This window comes from Myotis myotis, unplaced genomic scaffold (assembly GCF_014108235.1).
Source record: "Myotis myotis isolate mMyoMyo1 unplaced genomic scaffold, mMyoMyo1.p scaffold_m19_p_11, whole genome shotgun sequence".
Classification (NCBI taxonomy): Eukaryota; Metazoa; Chordata; class Mammalia; order Chiroptera; family Vespertilionidae; genus Myotis; species Myotis myotis.
Genome location: NW_023416315.1, coordinates 32,151,057 through 32,173,548, shown reverse-complemented (window position 1 = coordinate 32,173,548; position 22,492 = coordinate 32,151,057). Strand labels below are relative to the sequence as shown.

At 37.2% G+C, this 22,492-nt stretch overlaps 2 protein-coding genes across 5 annotated transcripts in view; both read right to left on the bottom strand.

Moving 5' to 3' along the window:
* Window positions 1-457: 457 nt before the first annotated feature.
* Window positions 458-22,492, bottom strand: part of THSD7A (thrombospondin type 1 domain containing 7A) — a 319,576-nt gene continuing 297,541 nt past the window's right edge. For 2 of the 4 annotated variants that reach the window (XM_036328030.1, XM_036328031.1), the window contains 9 exons: window positions 21,305-21,422; window positions 20,910-21,055; window positions 20,336-20,510; window positions 14,496-14,669; window positions 9,894-9,989; window positions 5,876-5,958; window positions 5,321-5,531; window positions 2,352-2,439; window positions 458-1,680 (listed from right to left, as the gene is read on the bottom strand). In XM_036328030.1, coding sequence (XP_036183923.1) covers window positions 1,596-1,680; window positions 2,352-2,439; window positions 5,321-5,531; window positions 5,876-5,958; window positions 9,894-9,989; window positions 14,496-14,669; window positions 20,336-20,510; window positions 20,910-21,055; window positions 21,305-21,422 — 1,176 coding nt within the window. In that variant the 3' untranslated portion in view covers window positions 458-1,595. Of the gene's footprint in view, window positions 1,681-2,351; window positions 2,440-5,320; window positions 5,532-5,875; window positions 5,959-9,893; window positions 9,990-14,495; window positions 14,670-15,962; window positions 18,493-20,335; window positions 20,511-20,909; window positions 21,056-21,304; window positions 21,423-22,492 lie in introns of those variants that run through there. The other 2 variants (XM_036328032.1, XM_036328033.1) reach the window with 2 other exon arrangements.
* Window positions 10,460-13,741, bottom strand: LOC118666523 (nucleoporin Nup37-like). The gene is made up of 2 exons (XM_036328966.1): window positions 13,635-13,741; window positions 10,460-11,188 (listed from the first exon to the last, which is right to left on the bottom strand). The coding sequence occupies exons 1-2, from the start codon at window positions 13,739-13,741 to the stop codon at window positions 10,483-10,485; spliced, it is 813 nt and encodes a 270-aa protein (XP_036184859.1). The 3' UTR covers window positions 10,460-10,482.

Here is a 22,492-nt window from a genome sequence, read left to right as displayed (position 1 = left end):
TTTTGAAATCATAAATTAAAAAGACCATTTCATATTTTACCATCAAGAATGACAAAACTATGAATTTCAAAACACATTTGGTCTGAAACTAGGAAAACAAATTGGGAGAGAAAAAAAAATCCACACACAATCTTGATTTCTTTTAGGTACAAAAATCACCAATACATTATGTTCTCCTTCTGCTCAAAATTAAAAAGACAACCAGCTCGTTTTTTTCTTTTCTTTTCTTTTTTTTTTTAACAAAGATAAGAAATATAAAAATCTAGTCATAAACAGCCTTCAAAGTACAATTAAAAACCAATGAGAGCAGTGGTTCTCAGCCGTGGCTGCACATGAGAATCACCTGGGGATCTTTTTAAACTCCTGATTTCTGGGCCTCATCCTCCGGAAATTCTGTTTCTTTGTTACTAATGTTGTGGCCCCACCCCATAACAAAGAAACAGAATTTCCGGAGGATGAGGCCCAGAAATCAGGATTTTAAAAAGATTCCCACGTGATTCTAATGTGCAGCCAAGGTTGAGAACCACTGAACTAGAGGGATTCATCTTTTGGAGGATTAATGAGTTCAGGATTTACACACTTAAATTACCGCCACGTTGTCGATTTCACAATGGCTGCAATGATGAGGAAGAGTGTACACAGCAGGGGTAATAGCCAATTCCATCCTGTCGCCATCCAAAACAATCTTCGCTCTCTTCAGGATACAGGAAGTTGTAAATGTCTCCATGACACTCAGCATAGTTGTCTCCATCCCATACGAAAAGAGGCAGTTTCTATGGCAATACTAGTTAAGTGCCTATCATGCTGCACTAATATAGTGCAAAAATGTGCCTTCTGTTTAGCAAAATAAGATGCAGGCAACCAGTTTGAATTTTGGGGAAAGTAGAAACTTACTGTATTAACACAAGCAAATTAGTTTTCCAGACAATAACCACTATAAAATACTGAACTTGAGGACTCTTCTAAGATACTAGTACATGTCCGGCATTCGTACTTTGGAGAAAGACAGGAATTAAGTCTTATAAAAAGTCTTTGCCTCTGAAATGCAGGTCAATAAAAGCTACCATCAATGCTGAATTTACTCAATGGGTTTTCTGCTCAGCTTAGAGCATTAAAATGGCTTATTACCAGGCATATAATCTGACATAGGAATATGTATTATTCAATTGAGTGCACATGATGTTATGCTTGCCTATGGTATTGTAGAGATCTTGGCATAAACTCTTCATGCTAAAATGTTACTGTGAGTGAACACTGCGGACAGAGGCTTGTGTCGGCATTCCCAACGGCCACTTCCGCCACCATGTTTTAGAGATGAAAGCACTTGGCCAGTTGGTAGGTTTCATGAACGATCACACAGACTCTCAGAAGGCGGCATGTGTTCAACTCAGTCCCCTAGACCTCTCAGGGATGATGGCTCCTGTGTAAGTGGTATCGTCTTGATGTCTCCAATGGCACTGGGATATTCTCTCTTTTCTTAATGACGCTCTTTTGAAAAAGTACAGTGGGCTCTGCTCCACACAGTTGGAATAGCTCTGTGGCCTCTACTGCAGAGTCAGAACGCTGAAACTGGTTGTGCTGGGATAAGTTATACTTTACATGTCTGCGTCTCCATCATAGGCTAAGGTTAAAGGTTTCAGTCGGTTGTTTTGCCTTCTTTGGGGTTTCTTTGGCTTTTTGCTGTTAAAAAAAATCATTAAAATTGGGAGAAAAATAATCAATCTTCTATTGTAAATGTTGCTGTTTTAAATGAAAATGTTTGAAACTTACTGATAAACCTAAATTACTTAATTGCCTACACTGCCTAAATTCAAACTTAACATTTGATTTTTTGGTATCTTTTGAATAAACTTGAAACAGAACCCTTTAAATATGTTAGTATCCTGTAAAAGATTAATTATCCAAATGGAATTCCTCTAGTACTAACAACAGACTTCACAGTGTAATCATTTATATTTGGCCAGAAGCCTTTATAAATAATACAGAATTTATAAATAATGCAAGATAGTTAAATAAGTTCAGGTACTACCATAATGTCTTCCTCCAGTATTAATTCAATATAAACATCTACTGTTCACCATCAGCATATTCTCTTGCATAACCAAGAAGAATGTACTTGAGAAGATGGCCTGGAGCATTTTCAGAAACTAAATGACTCAGATTTAGTAGTTTTTAGACTATCTAAGACTAAAGTCATGTTTATGTAGAACTTCAAATGAACGCCAAGTAAATGTGAAATACTTATTTGAGACATTAGTTTGCCATTCCTCTGTTATGGTTAAGTGAATGTGTTTTCGCTAAAAGAGAAATATTATTTTTCCTCTTAGATGTTGAAATATTTAAACACTCACCAAGCTAGATAAATCATGGAGACAATAAAGATGAGTAACACAAATGCCCCAGCAGCTACACCGTAAACCCAGGTCTTTAGTCTCCCATCTAAGAAGAATGGATATTAATCATTAATTCATATTAGTCTGGCATGTAAATGACAGTCTTTAATTATGACCAATGGGCCAGTCATATATGACCAAGTCCTTTCAAAACTCAAAGTGAATTATTACCTAGGCACAATTAATGATTAATGCAAAGCTGCTATTATGACTTAGATGTTCCTTCATTAAAGATAGAATATCAATGAAAATTGAATTAAAAGGCAATAAATAATATTTTCAATTTGAGTTCAGATTTCAAGTTACCAGGTCTAAATTTCTGCTGCTTCTTATCTGAATTTTACTTCAAATACAATATGTGCATCATGCTGCATAAACATTTTCTTTTGATTTTCATTCTATTTTGAGATTGCACTCATGAGAAAAGAAAAATAATGCAATTTTTCAAAGAAGTCCCACAAATTAGAGTTGATGCAGACAGGTATTTGTACATAAACTTTATCATTTTTACACTTTTCCCAGATAAACCGAAAATGAATATATTTAACAATTTGGGGAAGTAATAATCTTTTATCTAGTTTACACTTACAGTCCTTTAGCGCTGATTTGACAATATCATTTGCAAAAATAACCAAGTTTTATTAACATATAAAATGATCTCTAAATAACTTCTACCTTTTCTATTATAGACATTCCCTACTGTTTGAAAGCTCATGGTGCAGTTGCTTTTATAGAAAGATCTTTTATTATCACCAGCATTTGATAACTGAAGGAAATTCGAAGATGATTTCCTCTTTTATGAAAAAAGGCGAAAGGCAGCAGTAGGGTTCAGTTAGTTCTGCAGTGAGTGTTACAGAGGCAGCTTGCCCTCCAGGCAGCGAAAGGCCCGCCAAGCTCCCTCCCTGGGAACCACACCCAGCATCTCAGCATCAAGCTGCCCGAGCTTTGAACTGTGTGAGCATCTGTGCTTTACCTTGATTCCTTTGTGCATCTGTTAGCGAGATGTGTCCTAAGGCCGAGAGAGCTCATACGGCTGTTAGGCTTACCGTAAAACTGGACATAATTAAGCATATTTGGTATAAATTAGTGGGTGATTTTCTGGGTCTGAGGCAGCTCACTTATTCCATGTAATTGAGTGGCAATTGCCTCTATATGCCACTTTGGCTTAAGAAAAGTTTCGAAGGAACTCTCTCCTTTTGGATAGCCGGGGAATCTGCATATAGAATCAGACTCTTCTCGTTTGGGTTTTCTGGTCTCATTCTGTTTGAACTTCTGTTTTATGTTCTGAACAAACTTCAAGCATAAGACACTTCATGACTTTGCCAACTTAATTTGGTCTTCACATCAGCATATATATTCTGTTGCATACATGCAATTAGACCTATACTAGTGTTACATTATAGATTGGGCAAAGAAACTCTGGCTTAGTCCACATTTGAATGGCATTGAAAGCAAACCAATACTGTGAAATTTTTTAGAATTTCATTTGCTGGAAATAAGTTCATATTTTAAATATCCTTTCCTGTCAATTCTAAATATTAAAAAAAAAAAATGTAAGCCTGGGTGTGAAATACAAAGAGCTGTGCCACTGCTGGGTTCATCTGCCCCAAGTGTTCTTCAATAAATGTTATTTTGGTTTTTCAAAAACCAAGAACTGAGTCTAAATGTATATTTATAGTATATTAAAATGTTTACTTTAGGGAAACTCCATATTAAACTAAGTGTGACATTAATACTATTCTCTCTTTTTAAAAGTTTGGATGTGAGGAGATCTGCTTGGACTCTGAGTCAAGGTCAAGATGGCTAATGGCCACTTGCTGGTCCACCATCTTGAACACTGAGAGTTTCCATGTTTACACAGACAAGTCAGGTTTGCAAAATGAAGTGTTTTTCCAACTAAAAGCCTAATAAGGTCGGAAGACTGTGGTTAAATGTAAAATACTTCAAAAAAAAAAAATCCCAAGGGAAAGTGTTTTGACTTAATGCATTAAAAATAGAGATGTGTTAGTCATGCAAATTTCTTTCTACTTTTTCATGTTTCTGACAGAGTTTAAAAGTAGTCTATGCCTGGCTTTGCCTGGAGATTTCCTTTGGTCATGAACTAGTGAGCCCTCCTGGTGTGAGAAAAAGTAGCATGATCTTAGCTACCACTCTCACCCTCAGCTTATTTCTAGGGATAAGTGTATGGTTGAACCCACTGGTGAGAGAAAGTGTACAGAGTAGGAAGAGCATTTCATCGGGCCTTCAAGCCTTTGCCTGCATTAGCTTCAAGTCCATTACTAGACACATTAAGAGCTGTCTAATATGACAAGGGGTCTGGTCAGTCTCCAAGATGGTCCATCTAGACTGGAAGGCTCCATCCTTACCCTCATATATTTGGTGCTAGTATAGATTCTGAGCTTTTGTGCCAACACTAAGGCCTCAGAGAAATTGGTCTGGCTACCTTGTGTCTCCCCACCCCTTGGCACGGAACCATATTACTAATGTTCCTATTTTGAGTTCAAATTATTACTTCTCTGTGCTCAAATGAAAAGTTCTTGAATGTCTTTATGGTTTTATTTGTAGTGAATGATAATAGGCTTTTTTCCTCCTAATTAATATTTTCCTTGTTAGATTTCTTTGCTCAATCTGAAAATAATTATACTTGCAAGTTTAGGGCTGAGATTGAATAACTAATCTCAATACTAAATTTGTGTGTTTTTTTTTTCTCAGAAGAAAGTGATTTCATTTCTCTGAACTTGGAGCATGAGTGCTTTTTTCATAACAATAGCAAAAATATCAAAGATTCTATGGCAGCATTAGAACAAATGAGTTTCGGTGAGATAATAAATAGCTCCAATGAAAACGCTAGCTGATTTTTTACTCATTTGGTATCGGTTAAATGTATCATTAAAGAATTCTACAGCAAGGCCGTCTAGTCACTTCACCTGGCCCCAACGGCTGCAGAAACCAGGTCCTGCCCCGTCCTTCCGGGTTCCTGGAGGGCTGGGTCGGGTGGATTGCCCGGCTGGTTTTCACGTCTCCTCTTTTGTCCTCCACGGTGGGAATAGCCACCACGGGGATGAGTGTGCACTGCTCCAGCGTCCCGTTAGAAGACAGGACTTCCGTGTACCCTTCTTCACAACTGCATGTCCTCGTCTGCGGGAGAGCAAGATTTCTACTGAGCATGCAGGCGAGTTTGGGAGCCTAACAGACCCGACTTAAAGAGAAGGCTTTAATGAAATACTGTTTTGGGAATTTGCTACATGCAATTTCTGTCTTCACTACATTAAAAAACAGAACACACTTTTTGTACCGCACACAAGCTTATCCTAACAGTAGAAGCAAGTGCATCCAGAATTGTTTATATTGATAAAAGAGGTTCCAAACTAGAATTTTTATGCCTCAAGACATGCCTTTTATAAAGGGAAATGACTGCACAAGAGGCAGTGGGGCGACAAATGATGAGGCTGGCCTGTCTACCCTAATGAACTCACACATACCTCGCTACAGTACGAGTGGGGTTGACTACACGGTGGGTGACAAGACCTGTCAGCATCGGGCTGGCGAACCACCAAGCACCCCCCTGCGGAACAGAAAACCACATTTTGACAAGGAGTAATTCTTGCGATAATAAGAACACACTGTTGTTATGGGCTTGTCTTTGAACCCTAACCCACGCTGGGACTCCCACAGGTTTTCCTGAGAAATACTTGGTTAACCTTGACCACTGTATTTAGGAACTCGAGGTGCTCTTTACTCAGAGGAGACGGCCTTGTGCCGGGCGCAGAGCAGGTGTTCCACACGCGCTTGCTGAACAGACGATTTGATAGTTGCTGCCTTGAAAACCCTGACTGCACATGGGCTATTTCCGTCATTGTTCCTGAGGCCACGTCCAGCATTAAAAAGCAGGTTTAATTTTCCCTTAAAGTTAAAATTCTTTCTTGGTTAATTCAAGGAAATAGTTTTCATATTTCTTTAATTTATGGTCTACCACATGAATGCATTTTTTATAATGTGTATTTCTTTTTTAGAAAAATCACATTCAGAATTTTGGGGGGACAGGAAAGAAAACAAATATAGCTACTAAGTGTGTGCTTGCACTGCTGTTTCAACTTGACACTGCAGTTCTCTATTGATTCCTCTTCCTTTTCTTCCTCTTCCAGCATAGTATCAAGTGTGCCTACGTTGTTATATCAAGATGGGGAGAGATGCCATAAAGTGACATGGAAGGAACTCACAGTTTCAAACCATTCTTGTTCAATGTAACAGAATTTTAGCAAAGCAAAGTTTTTCCTTTATTTACGGAATCAATGATCCTGTGGAATTTCTGAGTGACTATTGCTAATTCTCAATATTATAAATTAAATGTTCATAGAAACAATGTTATGAAAGCAGTTAGTCATTGCAAGGCAGTTGCAGTTAAATGGCCACATGGAAGTGACATCATTAAACACATACAGAAAAAGGAAAACAACAGCCTGCGTTTCTTATAAGGATAACTATTCTTAACATTAAAGCAATCCATGCAGGTAGGCAAAATACTTTACATGATTATCTACTTCTCATAGAGCAGGGGTGGGCAAACTTTTTGACTCGAGGACCACAATGGGTTCTTAAACTGGACCGGAGGGCCGGAACAAAAGCATGGATGGAGTGTTTGTGTGAACTAATATAAATTCAAAGTAAACATCATTACATAAAAGGGTACGGTCTTTTGTTTTTTAGTTTTATTCATTTCAAACGGGCCGGATCCGGCCCGCAGGCCGTAGTTTGCCCACGGCTGTCATAGAGAATCTCATCTCTCCTAAAAGATGGAAAAGGAATGCATATAAAGTTGATCACACATCACTTATACATTGGCTTTTTAGTATCAAACAGTAGTAAGAAATAAAAATAGTGTATACTATACTGCATTAAAAAGAAATGGAAAATATGATTTCTACAGGTATGTCTTTTAAAATTTGACTTACCTTGGCATTGGGGAATAGCCCCAATTTCAGGGGGACAAGAGATTTTAACATGCAGAAGAAAAGGCAGACAAGTATCATTTGCATCCTTATTTAGGAAACAAAACACATTGAAAACTAATAGGACCCTCTGGGGAAGCTATAAAATTATTTTTGAAAAGTTTAAAGGAGAATGTAGATATTCATTTCCAACTGCTGAGCTGAGTGGACCGCCTACCATGCTTCCGGTTCAGAAAGGCCCCGCTTCCCTTTTTCTTAGATGTGAGGTTGGAACAGACTTTTCTCCCAGAAAATAACACTCAGAGAACAAAGGGTTTCCTGGAAGGTCTCTTTTCTTGGTCACGCATGTGTCCACTGGGAGTTGCTATTATCAAGGGTTTCTTGACACAGATTTCTCATACATAAAATCTTATCTTCACAAGAATACAATTTGACATCCTGCTCCCACTTTCATAGGGAGGAAATGAGTAATTAGGTTTCAATAAATCCAGGTAATTTAAAATTCAATATAAAAATTAATGCTTTCCAAAAAGCACATTGATCCCTGCGCCTGTTATCTTACTGGATATATTACAGCTAAATTTATAAATGGATAGACTCAGAGGCACCCAAATGCACATTACTTTTCTCCCTGCCAGAGGGTCAAAACAATGGCGGTAAGTCAGCAGGTCACCCTGAACAGATAACTGTCAGTACTCATGCTACTGCTATGCTATGGAGATTCCTGTAAATTAAATCTATAAAAATAAATTAAGAAGAGACAATAGATCTTTGGGTTCATGTGCTTGAGGTTGAGGTTCTGGTTCCAACCTTGGTTTCTTTATAGGAGATTTGCAGGTGCCTCACCTCACTAAATATCAGGAGCCAAGTTTTTTTCCCTTCTTCAAAGGAATCCTTGGGATCCCTTGCCTTTACTGGGCTCAGATAAGGAAACTTTTAAGCATTGCAGATTGGAGTAGTTCTTTGGGGTAAATTTGGGTATGAAGGACACATAAAAGTTCTGCACTTGGATTTCTTCTTCGGATGTATAATTATTTTTGTGTGGGGACAGACTGGGTGAGTGTTCAGATACTCTGAGCTGGAGATTTACCAATAGGTTTTCCCTGTCTACACTAATAAAAGAGGAACATGCAAATTGGTGTTACTCCACTAAGCCCACCAGCCAATCAGAGCAACTATGCAAATTAACCCAACAAAGATGGAGGTTAATTTGCATACACAGGCACGGAGCAAAGACTGAAGGCTCCGGCCAAAGTGAAGACTGAAGACTGAAGATGCTTGGCTACACAGGATCAAGCCAAGCCTAACTGTGGCCGCAGTGGAGAAGCCAAGCCTCGAGGTGCGGCCAGACCAAAGGCCTGGGTCCCGGGTGCCGGAGGAAAACCAGTGCCAGCAGCCAGGGGAAGGAAGGCCTATTGTGCAAATCTTTGTGCAACGGGCTTCTAGTCCTATATAATAAAAGGGTAATGTGCAAATCAACCGAATGACAGAATGACCAGGCGCTATGATGTGCACTGACCACCAGGGGACAGATGCTCAATGCAGAAGCTGACCCCTGGTGGTCAGTGCGCTCAGCCAGAAGCTGGGCTGGTGACTGGTGAGCACAGTGGCAGTGGCAGGAGCCTTTCCCGCCTCTGTGGCAGAGTTAAGGATGTCCAACTGACGGCTTAGGCCTGCTCCCCAAAGCCATCACTCGGACATCCCTCAAGGGCACCTAGACTGCGAAAGGGCACAGGATGGGCTGAGGGATCCTGCCCCTGAGTGCATGAATGTCATGCACCGGGCCTCTAATTAATTAATAAAAGAACTATAGAAATCATACATTTCTGAATTCAAGCAAGGTATCATAACTTATATAATCATTAAAGGCCCAGTGCATGAAATTCCTTCACAGGTAGGGTCCCTAGGCCTGGCCGGTGATCAGGGCTGATCTGTGTGGCAACCAGCAAGGTGATTGGGGGGCCCCTGCTGGCACCTGACTTGGTTGGCCTGGGGCCTGCAGGCTGGGGGCAGCTCCTGCATTGAGCATCTGCCCCCTGGTGGTCAGCATGCATTTTAGCAACTGGTCGTTCTGCCGGTTGTTCCGCCATTCAGGCAATTTGCATATTAGGCTTTTATTATATAGGATATTCCCTTGAAAATATTTTGGTCTGTGAGTGCATTGCATTTTAAGGCACAGAAGCAGATATAGTCAACAAAAAATTGATTATTTCTTATCATGTAGTGAGTTATTAATATGTACATTTCTAGTAAAAACAATCTGAGAATTATTTACTTATAATAATCATTTGTTAGAGTTAGACAATATTTTAATTAAATAAATTTTAGCACCAATGTCTAAAATGGCTGGGTGAGGGAGAATTTAACTGAAACATTAAAAAAGAAAGTAATTTGTCATTGGTCCCAGACAGATATACAGCTCAGGTGTCCTGAATCCGATCATGTGTTGAATCCTGAAAGAATGTCTTTGTTGTCCTAATTATTTTCTCTAACCTATTACACGTGGGTTACAGGAAAACTTTCAAAGAACAAAGAGAAATTGGAGGTTTACCTGTTACATTTACACCATCTGACCTTTGACACCAGACAGTTCGGGAAGAGCCTTTCCAAGCACTAGCCATCCATTTATACTCGTAACACTGTCCATCTGCAGGGAGACAATATACATTAACAGAAGCATTGTGCTGTCCAGAAGGATAATCATGGTGATAGAGTATTAGTTAAATATTTATAAGCAATTGAAAAGTGATAAGAAGGCCATCTCAAATGATGCGAATGCCAATTTGTTTTCCTCAAGTTGCCATATGTTACGCAATTCCAGATATCACCTTAATCCCAAGTAATTTTCCATATCTGCTGTTATACTATCTCATGCAAACCTGGATTTTAATTTTATTTAAACATTATGAAATATCAAACATATAGACAAGGATAGAGAATAACTAAAAAATTTCAATTACGTATCATGCCATTTAACAAATGGGAAGGAAGCAGAGCTTTTTTTTTTTTCCAAACCATTAATATTTTATTTAACAAAAACAACTGGGATTATTTCTAGAGCTTATAGTATATTTAATATAAAAATAAGGAATTCTCCAAAAATGCAAAACTTATAGATCCAAGCTAGACAGAAATTTATTTCACATTTCAGTTACCCAAAACAACAGCTTGTGGTCGCCTCCAACTACACATAGTGGGAGAGTTCTATGCCAGGAAAGGCCAGATCCAACGACTACTGAACCAAGGAGGATGGGCTGAGGGTGTCCTAAATGATGAATTTGAAACTGGCTTGCCATTTTGCCAGGATAACCAGTGGTTGCAAACAAATTTTCATTAATTGTGGACCACCTAAATATGCAGGCTCGATCCATGTGGACAGGTCTCTTCACTTGAGGGTAACTGGATCGAGTAATATCCCAAATTAGCCAATCATTCCCTGCAACAGCTCCAACTTTGAAGGTGTTTTTTAAACACCAGTGTGCTGACATTAATGGTATCTGTTCTGATTCAAGAGATAAAATAGCCTGTTGGGACATAAGACCATAAAATCGGATTGTTCCATTCTTCTCTGCAACCATCAGCTTAAAAGATTCCTCAGGATGCCAGCACACACTCATTCCAGGGGAATTAAGAGCAAAATGAGATGTCTGTACTCCGTCCAAGTTCCAAATCCTGCAGGTATGATCATCACTGACACTTGCAATTCCTTGGCCTTCTTTGGGGTCAAACACCAAACCATTAATGAAATCTGAATGGCCCTCTAAAACCTTGTATTCATTTTTATCTTGAAGATCTGACGTAAACAATCTAATTAGCCATATTTGCTTTAGCCTTTTTTTTTGCTTGCTGATGAGTCAAAATAACACATAAACTTGCTGTCCTATTACATTCCCTTCTGATCTCCCTCCATGCCTGTCCAGCAACACCCACTGTTCTGAAGTAGATAGATACTCTTCTGTGACCTTTTATATTCTTTTGATATAAATATACTATAAATATATATATATCTATAAATTATATAAGGTATTATTTTTAGTCAGGCTCAAAATTTAAAAAGTGTCATATTCTGAATTATTCTAAAATGTATAGTCCATGTTACAGATGAACTATTTCTATGTGATTTTAATGTAGATGTAGTCAGTTTATTTTATCTTCTATATATAATTTCATGGTAGTAATTACTATAATTTATTCCACTATTTTCTCTAAGGGTGGACTTTTGGGTTGTTTTCAATTTTTGCTATTTTATCAAGCCTCAGTGATCAGCCTTATGTAAGCCTCTGGGTGTTTCCTTAAGGTAACTATCTAGAAGGGACATTTCTGGGGATCACTATAGGGATAGCTGAAACTTTACTAAATGTAGGTCATTTTTTTTCCCTCTAAAAGGAGGCCATTTACATACCCACCAGCTGAGAATAGGGCTACCATTGCTCTAAACCCTCATGGACCTTCATGATTTCCAGATTTAAAATTTTTGTCAGTCTTGTGAAAAGCTATCTTACTTTAAATTGCAGTCTTTTGATTGCTAAAGCTATCAAACAGTAACAAAGATGTTTGGGGGCATTAAGATTTCCTCTTATGTGAATTGATCATGTATACCTTTGGCCTTTTTCCTATTGAAATCTATACTCCCCCCCCCCCCCCTTATTGAATAGTGGGACTTCTTTATTCTAGAATAGCAACTCTCAAAGTGTGGTCCAGGAACCATAGGGAACTTTGACATTCTTTTAGAGCATGTGCAGGTGACACCTGTTAGGTAGATTTTCTTTATATACAAGGGGGGGGCGGGCAAAAGTAGGTTTACAGTTGAGTATGCAAAACAGTTTTCTCTTTTACTATTACTTATTCATTATTGTATTATTTTCCATATGAACAACTGTAAAGCTACTACTTTTGCCCAATTGTGTACATAAACTAAATTATAATTGCAATAGATTAAACAAAAGCAGGTAAGGAATCCAACTGTATTCCTTTAAGCTACAGATTATAGAGATTTGGAAAAGTGTAAAACAAGAACATGCTTGTCATTAAACTTATTTTCTTTTTGTTTTTGAAAATAGTTATTTTTCAGGAAATATTTTTAGTAACATACAGTTGGTTTATGATTATTTATAATAATAAAAGTGTAATATGCTAATTAGACCGGACAGCCAAACGACCTTCCGGATGTCCTTCCAGACGACCCTCTGGATGAAGCTGGAGCTGTGAAGACCGAGGCAGCTGCCGTGGCTGTGAGGGCCAAGCCCCTTGCACAAATTTCATGCATCGGGCCTCTAGTTTAAAAGAAATTAACAAACATGTAGTAGTTTGGGATCCTCAAGTGCTAAGAGCATAAAATTGTCTTATTTTGAAAAGGTTCACAATTGTTCTAAACATTAATCCTTTGAAATTAATTGACATCACGAGTATCATTTTTAAGTCTGTGGCTTGTCTAGTAACTTTGTTTATGGTCTATTTTACTGTGTAGAAGATTTAAATTTAAAGGTATTTTTATTTTTTCCTTTTTTGTTTGTGTCTTTGGTGTCATATTGGGGAAATCTTCCATTCTCCCCCCCTCCCCCTCCCCCTCAACTTTGTTTTACTTCTTAAGATTTCACATAAACAGGAGTTTTATGTTTCTTTACATTTTGGTAAACCTCATAATTCAAGTCACTTAAGTTTTACTTTGTGTGCATGTGTGAGTATATATTTGATAGATTTGAGTTTTTAATAGTTATAGAATCCATGGTTTAACTTCTCTATTACTCTTGGTAAATTATAACATTCTAAATTGTCTTTAAGTTTTTACATTGGTTACCAAAATTTACTCACAGAATGATACTTTTATAAACACTATTTTATCTGTAGCAATATCAATTTTCTTCAGTGATTTTGCATGAGGTGGTCTATTTTGCTAGTTTGGTAAAAAACAAGCTATTGATTTTGTTGATTATCTTGCTTCTTTGTTTTCTATCTCAGTGAATTTGTATTTATCTGTATTGGTTACACTGTTTCTCTTTTCTCTTTTCTTTCTTCTTCTTTTTAATTGAGTTAAAAGCTTAGCTCATTTTAAACTCTTCTCCGCCCTATCTGAGCATGTGAGAATTTCAGTTCTCTTCTAAGTAATATACAAAATTTGACATGTAATATTCTGAAAGTGTGGTTTTTCAGTTTTTACTTCTCTATGTGCTTACAGAAGGCTTTCTTTCTCAATTGTAATGTTATTGATGTGTAATTTTATTTAATTTTCATTTTGGGTAAACAATTCTCTTTCTTTGGCTTAGAAATTACATCATTTATTGTAACCACTGACCTTTTTCTCCCAGGACACATGGGATGTTTTATCTGGTAAGTTTGGGAAGATTTAACTGACAGGGTAGATAATTCTATTTCAGACCATTTGGCTTTCATTTTAAGCATGCTACTCTAACTTCTAAGCTTTCTCCTCCAACTTTTCATTAATAAAATGCGATATTTTGACTCCTATTTGCTATTCTATGCCATACTCCTTCTTTTCAAACACAAGCAGGAAGGAGAGAGTTGTTTGCTGAGCCCTACCTTCTCCACTACACAGCAATTTTTTTTGTTTCATTTAAACTTCATTTGTATTCCCAAACTATGACATTTTATGCTCTGTGGTTCTTAAAAATGTCATGTATTGCTTGTATTTGGTGCATGGCTCTATACGTATGCACATATATACATACAGACATATAGATATGTATATTCAAATAGGTTTGTATCAGATAGAGTAATTTTTACCAGTACTTTTATTTATCAATTTCTGAAAATTTAGTAAAATCTCTCATTTTGCTGTAGGTTTATAATTTTTATTTATTAATTCTCTTGATTTAAATACATTGAGTATATTTTTAGATTCAGACATGATCAGAAGTGTTATAGGTATACAAATAATGAGCTCCTAATTGTCTCAGTTTTCTTTAGCCCATAAAAGTGGAAGACATTTTAACAATATTGAACATCTAATTTATGAAGAGTGGCAATATTTTTCTTCCAATAAATCTTTAAAATTTAGAATCATACCCTTAATGCAATTCTCAATCTTAAGTGAGATCTTGGCAAACTTGCTTATTTAGCAGAAAATTCTATATCTTGGGCTTTTGCTTATCAACAAAAAACTAAAATGAGTATATTTCATGAATTATACACTTACCATCACATGGTTTTGTCTCTAACATCTGCTCTGGGCACAGGTGTTGATTCTCTAGTTCTTGTATAATCACTGCTCTGGAACGGACCTGTATTCCACCAAAGCCGAGGTCCTCACCATTCACACAGGTCAGCTGACACAGGCTCCACGAAGACCAGTCCTTCAAATAACAGTCACCTGCAAAACACAGGTATGCAGTTTATACCCATACCCATAAGAATAGCCAGCCAAATAGTCATTTTATTTTTAACCCCACTAGGCAATGCCTGTTGGTATGCCGGTCATATTTGTAATATTTAGATAAGTAGTTGATATTTCCAAGTTTGTATGTAACTTTATAAATTTGTATTAATGTTGTTATTTTCTGAGTGGATGTTATGGGTATGGACTATGCATTGTGTAATGCCATCAAATGTAAACTACTGCTTAAAGGGGCTTGTCTGTTATGATTCCCCTCCTCTTAAGAGACAGCAAATACTTGATTAAAACCTACTACCACATTTGTCATTATCATTGTAAAGAGGTTTACAATAATAATTAATGTAAAGAGGTTTCTTTACATTATCATTGTAAAGAAAATCTAAATACGCATAGACGTCTTCTAGATATTCATCATTTCAAAAAGCTTGAAGTCTAAGTCTGAGAAAGCGGTATTTATGCTTTATGACTATTTCTTCCCAGAGGTGTGCAGCTGAGAGCCAAATGAGCAGCTGCAGGAGTGGCAATAATGCATGCTATTTCTTTGATCTACATTTTTAATTCACATTCCCTTTTTGTCAATTATTGTTTAAAGAATAACATGCTGCAATAATGCACATAATCATAAGCACACAGATAGCTGAGTTTTCACAACCTGATTATATACTCATGTAACCAACACCCAAATTAAGCAGCAGAGCATTCTCAGAATCTCAGAAAGCCCCCTCATGTTACATATGGAATTGTGCGACATGTAGTTTTTACAACTGGCTTCTTTCACTCATTCATGCTTGTTTGTGAGGTCCAGCATGTACATATGTACTTCTAATTTGTTCACTGTTATTGCGATACTTTCCTCCCATTGTAGGACTTACACAAGTTAGATATCCATTCAACTATTGATGGGCATGTGGAGAGTTGTAAATTTTTCCTATTATGAATATTACTGTTGTGAACATTTTAGTATGAATCTTTTGTTGAAGTTATATACATGCATTCCTACTGGGTATATATTTAGGAGTGGAATTGCTGGGCCATAGTGTATCATGTGTTTAACATCAATATCTTCAAGCACTTTGAGAACAGGGAGGATTTGTACCTTAATGAATTTTACCTTTTGCACCTTTCCCATATATACATCCATTATTCAGGACTGATTGCTGGATGATAATTGTTCAGAGGATACAATAAATTATGATAGAAAAATTCACAATGGGTTCTTATCACTTTAATTATTCCAGCTATATCACATGAATAATTCATATAGCCTTTCATTATGCTAAAGTTGCCTACTATTAGCAAAAAGTTGCCTGGATACTTGATTAATGAAAAAACTTCTTGTGCCATGATTAAGGAAGCCTAGAAAAACATGAATTATTGACTAACAAATACATACATATAATAGTGAAGTGGGGTGATCTTTTGTAGACTTTATTATAGTATGTCATTAATTCTCTAGTGTCATCCTGAAGGGTAGAAAATTCTTATAAATTTTGGAAGTGCTATGGAAAAAGAACTTAGTAAGAATTTTTAAGTAGTGTGATAACATTTTAGAAATATTTATATCCCCTAGGAAATGCTACTTTTGGGTAACTCAATTTTTAATTATGCAGGATAAATTTTAAAATTGAAAAATTCCTGTCACTATGAATGTATATAACTTCACCTCAGTGATTGGAAACTATATGGATATAAACATATCTTTCCACTAGTAGGCTTTATCTATGTGCTTATATCACTCAACACATGTGCTTTGTTAAAAAAACTCAAAAAATTGTTTAATGATAGTCTGTGAATGATACCATAACAACCCCCTAAATAATCCATGTCAGGCCTCAAAGATTTAATAGCAGCAAATGAGAGTGAGGCATTGTCTTGTACTGAACATATTTTTATATTTTGACTATATAAACCATCGAAATAATAAACTACACTATGCCTGCCAAAGATATGACAATTAAGTGTATTAAATGCATTTCCTACTTCAGTATTTCTCTCTTTAAAGCACATTAATTCAGATATTGCTCGCTTTCAAAACCCATCATTGAAGGAAACTATCACTGGAGGAACTGAAATGAATAAATTGTATTTATAAGAGAACAACAGCCTTCTCCCGGATTTGTAATTACTTTAATTAGAATGATGTGTTTGCCCTATCCTATGTTATTAAGGGATACTTCAGTTTTCCTTCCCATCATTTACCACATACTTTAATCTTATGTTTATTTATGTCATTATTGAATTAGCAACTGTTTCTCCCATAAGATGGTAAACTCTATGAGGACAGGGTAGGTTTGTTTCCCAATGTATCTCCAACCTTGAGCCCAGTGCCTAGTCTACAATGACTTTTGATGAATAATAAAGTGGGTGATTGTGCTGCAGGAAGTATAATGAAAATAAGTGGGGAGGCTCCACAATAAAGCATATGCTAATGCCTGGCAAGAATTCCAGTACTGCCCAATGTTGTGGGTGTAACAATGATCCTATTATTGGCACTGGAGATGTGGTGTTGGACTAGGTAAATCTTCCAACTTTTAGCTTCGGTCAGCTTTTGTTGACAATGTGGCTGTTCAACACATCAAAGCCCCAAGGTTCAGTCTTTGGTCCTGTGTAGAGTCCTTACCTGTTGCCTCAACCTCTGTCTGCTGTGAAGCAAAATGATTTTATTAGAGTATGTGTGAGACCTGGACTGAAATCAGGCCAGGTTGGGGAGCAGGAAATGGAACAGGGTAATTGCTGGATCAGGAAAAGGTTATTATTGGCAGGTGTGGGAATGTCTAAGAAGCAACACTTTGCCTAGGTCCGGAAATTCAGATTTTTTTAAAAAAATTTTCTTAACTGTAAGTAGATGAAAATATCAGTGTGTGCAAATATTATTACATATACACAGTAAGAAATGCCTTTAAAGTCTAGCACATAGTTTAAGGTATCAGGGGTTATTTTATTTACTGCTTTGTTCAATTTTCAGTTCATCTTAATAATAAGCTATAAAAATTGCCATTATTATCACCTCAAATAATTTACTTATTAGAGAATAAGTTAATTGATGAGTGAATGAATGGGCAACCCTTGTCACCGTTTTCAGCTTTCAGACACTTAATTCTATTTTAAAAATTTAAAAATTGTAACTTATCCTTCCTTAAAGCTTTCTTAAATTATATCCTTTTTATATGGAAAATATATTTTATGCCCAATCATTATTTGTTTACCAAACCCTCATTTTTATTTTTTTGAGATCTTATTCAAAGTAACACATTTCTTAACAGATATATTTTTTTCTTACCATTATTATAAGCAAATTGGGAGAATAAAAATTTCCATTTGAGAGTAAAATATAGGTAATGCACTTTCAATTTTGTTAATTTTGTTCTCTTCTAGTCCACTAATCATCTGTTGCCTCCATATCTTTCCCAAAGCCTTAGGCTCATACTTGATTTAAAGTTTATTTTGACCTTCTATCTACCCTAAAGTTCTCTGTATCAAGCCCAAATTCCTAAATATTAGCTTATCACTGTCTGCCAGTTAGTTTTTTACTATTTGATACACAACATTTGCTTTCCACATTTTATTGCATGCACCCCTCCTGTCCAACACTGCATCAGAATGATCGCTTTCAATGTTTTCTTCTGTAATATTATTTTTTCACTCTTGAATGATAATTTAGTTGGGGACAGAATTTTAGGTTGATGATTATTTTCCATCACATTTCAAATATAGTCAAATGCTGCATAACGATGGTTCGGTCAACGACGGACCGCATATACGATGGTGGTCCCATAAGATTCTAATGGAGCTGAATTTCCTGTAAGAAATGGAAGGATATATGGTTCAGGAGGAAATTTTTTTTTTTCTTTGAGGGGAGCAATATCTGTGGGGCTTGGCAACAGATTCCCTCTCACTCACGAGCACCTCAATTTTGAGTGTACAGATTACATCCCAAACAATCGATCACTGACCTGTGTCAGCACGGAGCCTGTCACCCTATCACAACATATTCAAAGGGCACTATAACCCTTCCAGATTTAGCCTGATGGTCTTCAGAGTGCATAGATGTAAATTCTTGTTGATCTTATACAAGGACACAAGGACACAGGAGCTACCTTTAAACAAGTTTTAAGGGCCATTGATGCTTAGTAAAGCTTTCTGTGATAGTGTGGAGCCAGTCTGTCCCTGTAATTTGGAAATATTCTCAGGTTGTAATAATGTAAAGCATAGATAAGTCTTACTTATTCCATCAACTCAATGCCAGAGAGAGCTTTTTGGGTTAGAAAGGGTCAATGGAACCAAGAACAAATTGTCAGAGTCAAAATATTGAGTCCTCAGTTCTACATCCTCTCCATGTTAAACAACCTCTATTTTTATGCAAACTACCAATTTCCTTAATTAGACCACTGCTCCAACCCAAACCACATGGCCATGACCACCCCCAAAGTTCCCTTATCTATCTTGACTTCTCATTCCTACTGATCCTCCGGCCACCTTTCACTGCCCCCTGACAGTCACTATTATGGTGAATTATTTATGCCTTGCCTAACAGTTTCTCCTCAACATTTTCAATCAATTCAGCCCACATCCCTGTTCATGGAGCAGCACTGATAGCTTTGATGTTCTATATCTGACCCTGTCAGAAGGAAGCAGGGGTGGACTTGTGGAACAGTGTTTATAAAGGCTACAGTAGTGTCCAGTAATGTCCTAGACCTTCACATTCACTCCCTGGCTCACCCAGAGCAGGCTCCAGTCCTGCAAGTTGCACTCAGGGTCAGTGCACTGTACAGGTGTGCCCTTTGAAATCTTTTACACAGTACTTTTACTGGGCCTTTTGTATATTTAGGTACAAAAATAAGATTATGTTACAATTTCCTCTGGCAACGTGCTGTACAGGTTTGTAGCCTAGAAGCAACAGGCTCTACCACATAGCCTCGGTGTGTGTAAGTGCAGTCTGTGATGCTCACACGATGACAAAATCCCTTAATGATGCATTTCTCAGAACATATCCGCAACTGTTAAGTGACACGTGATTGTATATTCCATTGTCTTTTGGCTTTCATTGTAACTAAGAAGAATTCTGCTATAATTCTAATTTTGTCTTCCAAAAGCAGGTAATCTGTGTTTTTTTTTTCTTTCTGAATACTTTAATAATTCTTTAGTTTTCTACATTTTCTGTTTAAACTACAGTGTACCTAGGTATGAATCCATTGTTGATCCTATTTAAGACCCAGAAGAAGCTTTCATTGTAAGTATTAAAATTTTTCTTTAGCTATTGTGTGTTTAAATGCTGCTTCTCTTATTTTCTATTCTTATTGTCTAGACATCCTAAATAGCTGTATTTTCCATTCTTATTTTCTCAACTTTTCTTTCATACTTTCCCTGTCAAACATGAGCCTAAGGCCTTTATTACCATTCCTTGCAGATGTTAAAACTCTAAGGGGGAGGGGTGTCCACATTGGCCACATGGGGGTCCTGGACTTCACCCCTACCTGGCAGTAAGTAGGCAATGCCCCCCCTCCATCCACATGACAGTGTCTGCCTGTTACCAGATATTATTGTACTGAGGCCTGGTGACATCCCTTAACTCAGACTATATATCTTGGTCCCGGACCAGGTAAGAAATGATCAAAACATAAATGATGTTTTGCTGTTGTTACCTGGGCAAGGCTGAGTGCAGGTTTCCTCTAAGACCATTTTTTTATTACCCTCTATAATGGGTTCAACATCAGCACAGAACTCTTCATCCACCGCTTTGCTGAGATCATCAACTGACCCATCACTCACTACACAAGAAATGTTTCTTGTTCTGGTCCCTTCTCCACACTGGGCATCCTGGAATGAAGAAAGAAATAACTAATTAGGAAAAGAAAAATAATTCATTAGTGAGCTCATCACTTACAGTCATCTCTGCACTGTGGGTTTTGATTTATGAGCAGTTAAGGAAGTACTTGAAACCCTAGGGAAGAAGTCCTATAGGAGCATACGATGAACAATGTATTTGTTTTCTAGCCAAAAGCAGGCCAATAAATTTTCATTAAAACGAATCAGTCTCCAAATGACTTAAAAAAATACAGGACAGGGAGTGCTTGTTATCCAAACTAATTAAAGTAGTTATGAAACAGCTAGGCTCCTAGAATCTTCAAGAGGAAACATTCTGAAAAATGAAAATTCCGAAACTGTCTCCACACATAAAGAACACACATTTCCACACACCGTCCTGGGATTTGATACCTGCACTTGGCATGGAGACCACGGGCCATATTGCCACCGATAACAGGGCTTTACTGGGCAAGGCTTGGACTGCTCCATCAGGGCAGGGCACGGTCTTCCGTCACCCTGAAAGGGCTGTGTAACTGTCCGTCTTCGGATCATTTTCCCTTTAAGAGACACAGAGGGACGCAGTGTTAATGATATGCTACTGTTGCGCAGCAGGTATTTTATGGGGAGAAGGTGTGCTAGACTCTCCTGAGGAGATCTGAGGAACAACTAAGTCTCAGGTTATTTGGAAAGAAAGACACCTTGATCCGACCTTACTGAAGTTTATTTGATGTGACTGAAGGCAAGAGGGACATTTTATCTCCGATTCTTTGGCCATCAGCTGAACGCTAATGAAGGTACAAACTAACCTGTGAGGCCACATGTTTGAGAACATTGGGACCACGGGGACCACTCGGACAGCTGGCAGTTGACAGGGCATTCCACCATGCAGGATGTGTTCATCTGCCAGGTCTTCTCCAGGCCCAGCTGAAAGGACAGAGGCAGATCTGTTTGCATTGACATGAAGGCATGGCCACAAGGTATGGCTGATGGAAGGAGGAAGAAAGGAAGGGATAGAAGTTGGGATGACAGGAAAGGAGAGAAGAGAGGAAGAAGAAGTAAGATGCCTAATAGAATAAAAAGATGTCTAGAGGAAAAACACTCACACCGTTAAAAACATAGAGAATGGGAGCTAAGGTCATAGGTTAAATGGAGGAAACCACCTACTTGAGATACTTATATAGTGTTACTTTTCAAATATGCAATGAATAAAAGTAGATTTAATCTCCAAATAGGTTGAGTTTCTCTAAGTGAGGAACAAATAAGTGTAAGGATGACTATTTTCCATTAGTTAAAAACCAAGAATGTCATCAATATATACATCTGTAATTGTATCTTTGGGACAACTTATTTTTATATGTGCATGTTAAACAGAAAAGCAAAAGGGAAAGGTTTTCAAGACAAATTGCTACTCAAAACTAATGACATAATTTAGTATTGAAATACTAAAAAATATCAGTTTTTAGCACACTAGCTCTCTAAAAACTCTGGGTCACTAGACTTTTTTGATTAATATTTTATATATATATTTTTAATTACATAGATTTTTTTCTTCTAAAACTGATCTCAAGCTAACAGTGATATAATTCAACTTAGTTTTAGTCTCTCATCAGAAAATAACATCGTGCCATTGTATTGGCACTGAGTTCCAACATTTATTCACATATTTTACTTTTAAAATATAAGATGAGATTTCAAACTCATCTACTATATATGCAAACATTTAGAAAGTCTAAGGTACAAAGTAGCATTGAAATAGAAAAATTTAAGTGCATGTTAGAAGAATGTAATTTTTTAAAAAAATATATATTTTTATTGATTTCAGAGAGGAAGGGAGAGGGAGAGGGAGAAAGAGGGAGAGAGAGAGAAACATTAATGATGAGAATCATTGATTGGCTGCCTCCTGCACACCCTCTACTGGGGATGGAGCCGGCAACCTGGGCATGTGCCTTTGACCGGGAATCAAACCTGGGACCCTTCAGTCCACAGGCTGATGC

Excerpts from the sequence above, each read along its gene's own strand:
- LOC118666523 (XM_036328966.1), bottom strand. The coding sequence starts at position 13,741 with ATGCTTAAAATGAAAGCCAAATGGTCTGAAATAGAATTATCTACCCTG. Across the intron at positions 11,189-13,634 it reads ATGTGTCCTGGGAGAAAAAG|CAAGCAAAAAAAAAGGCTAA; the intron begins GTCAGTGGTTAC and ends TTGACTCATCAG.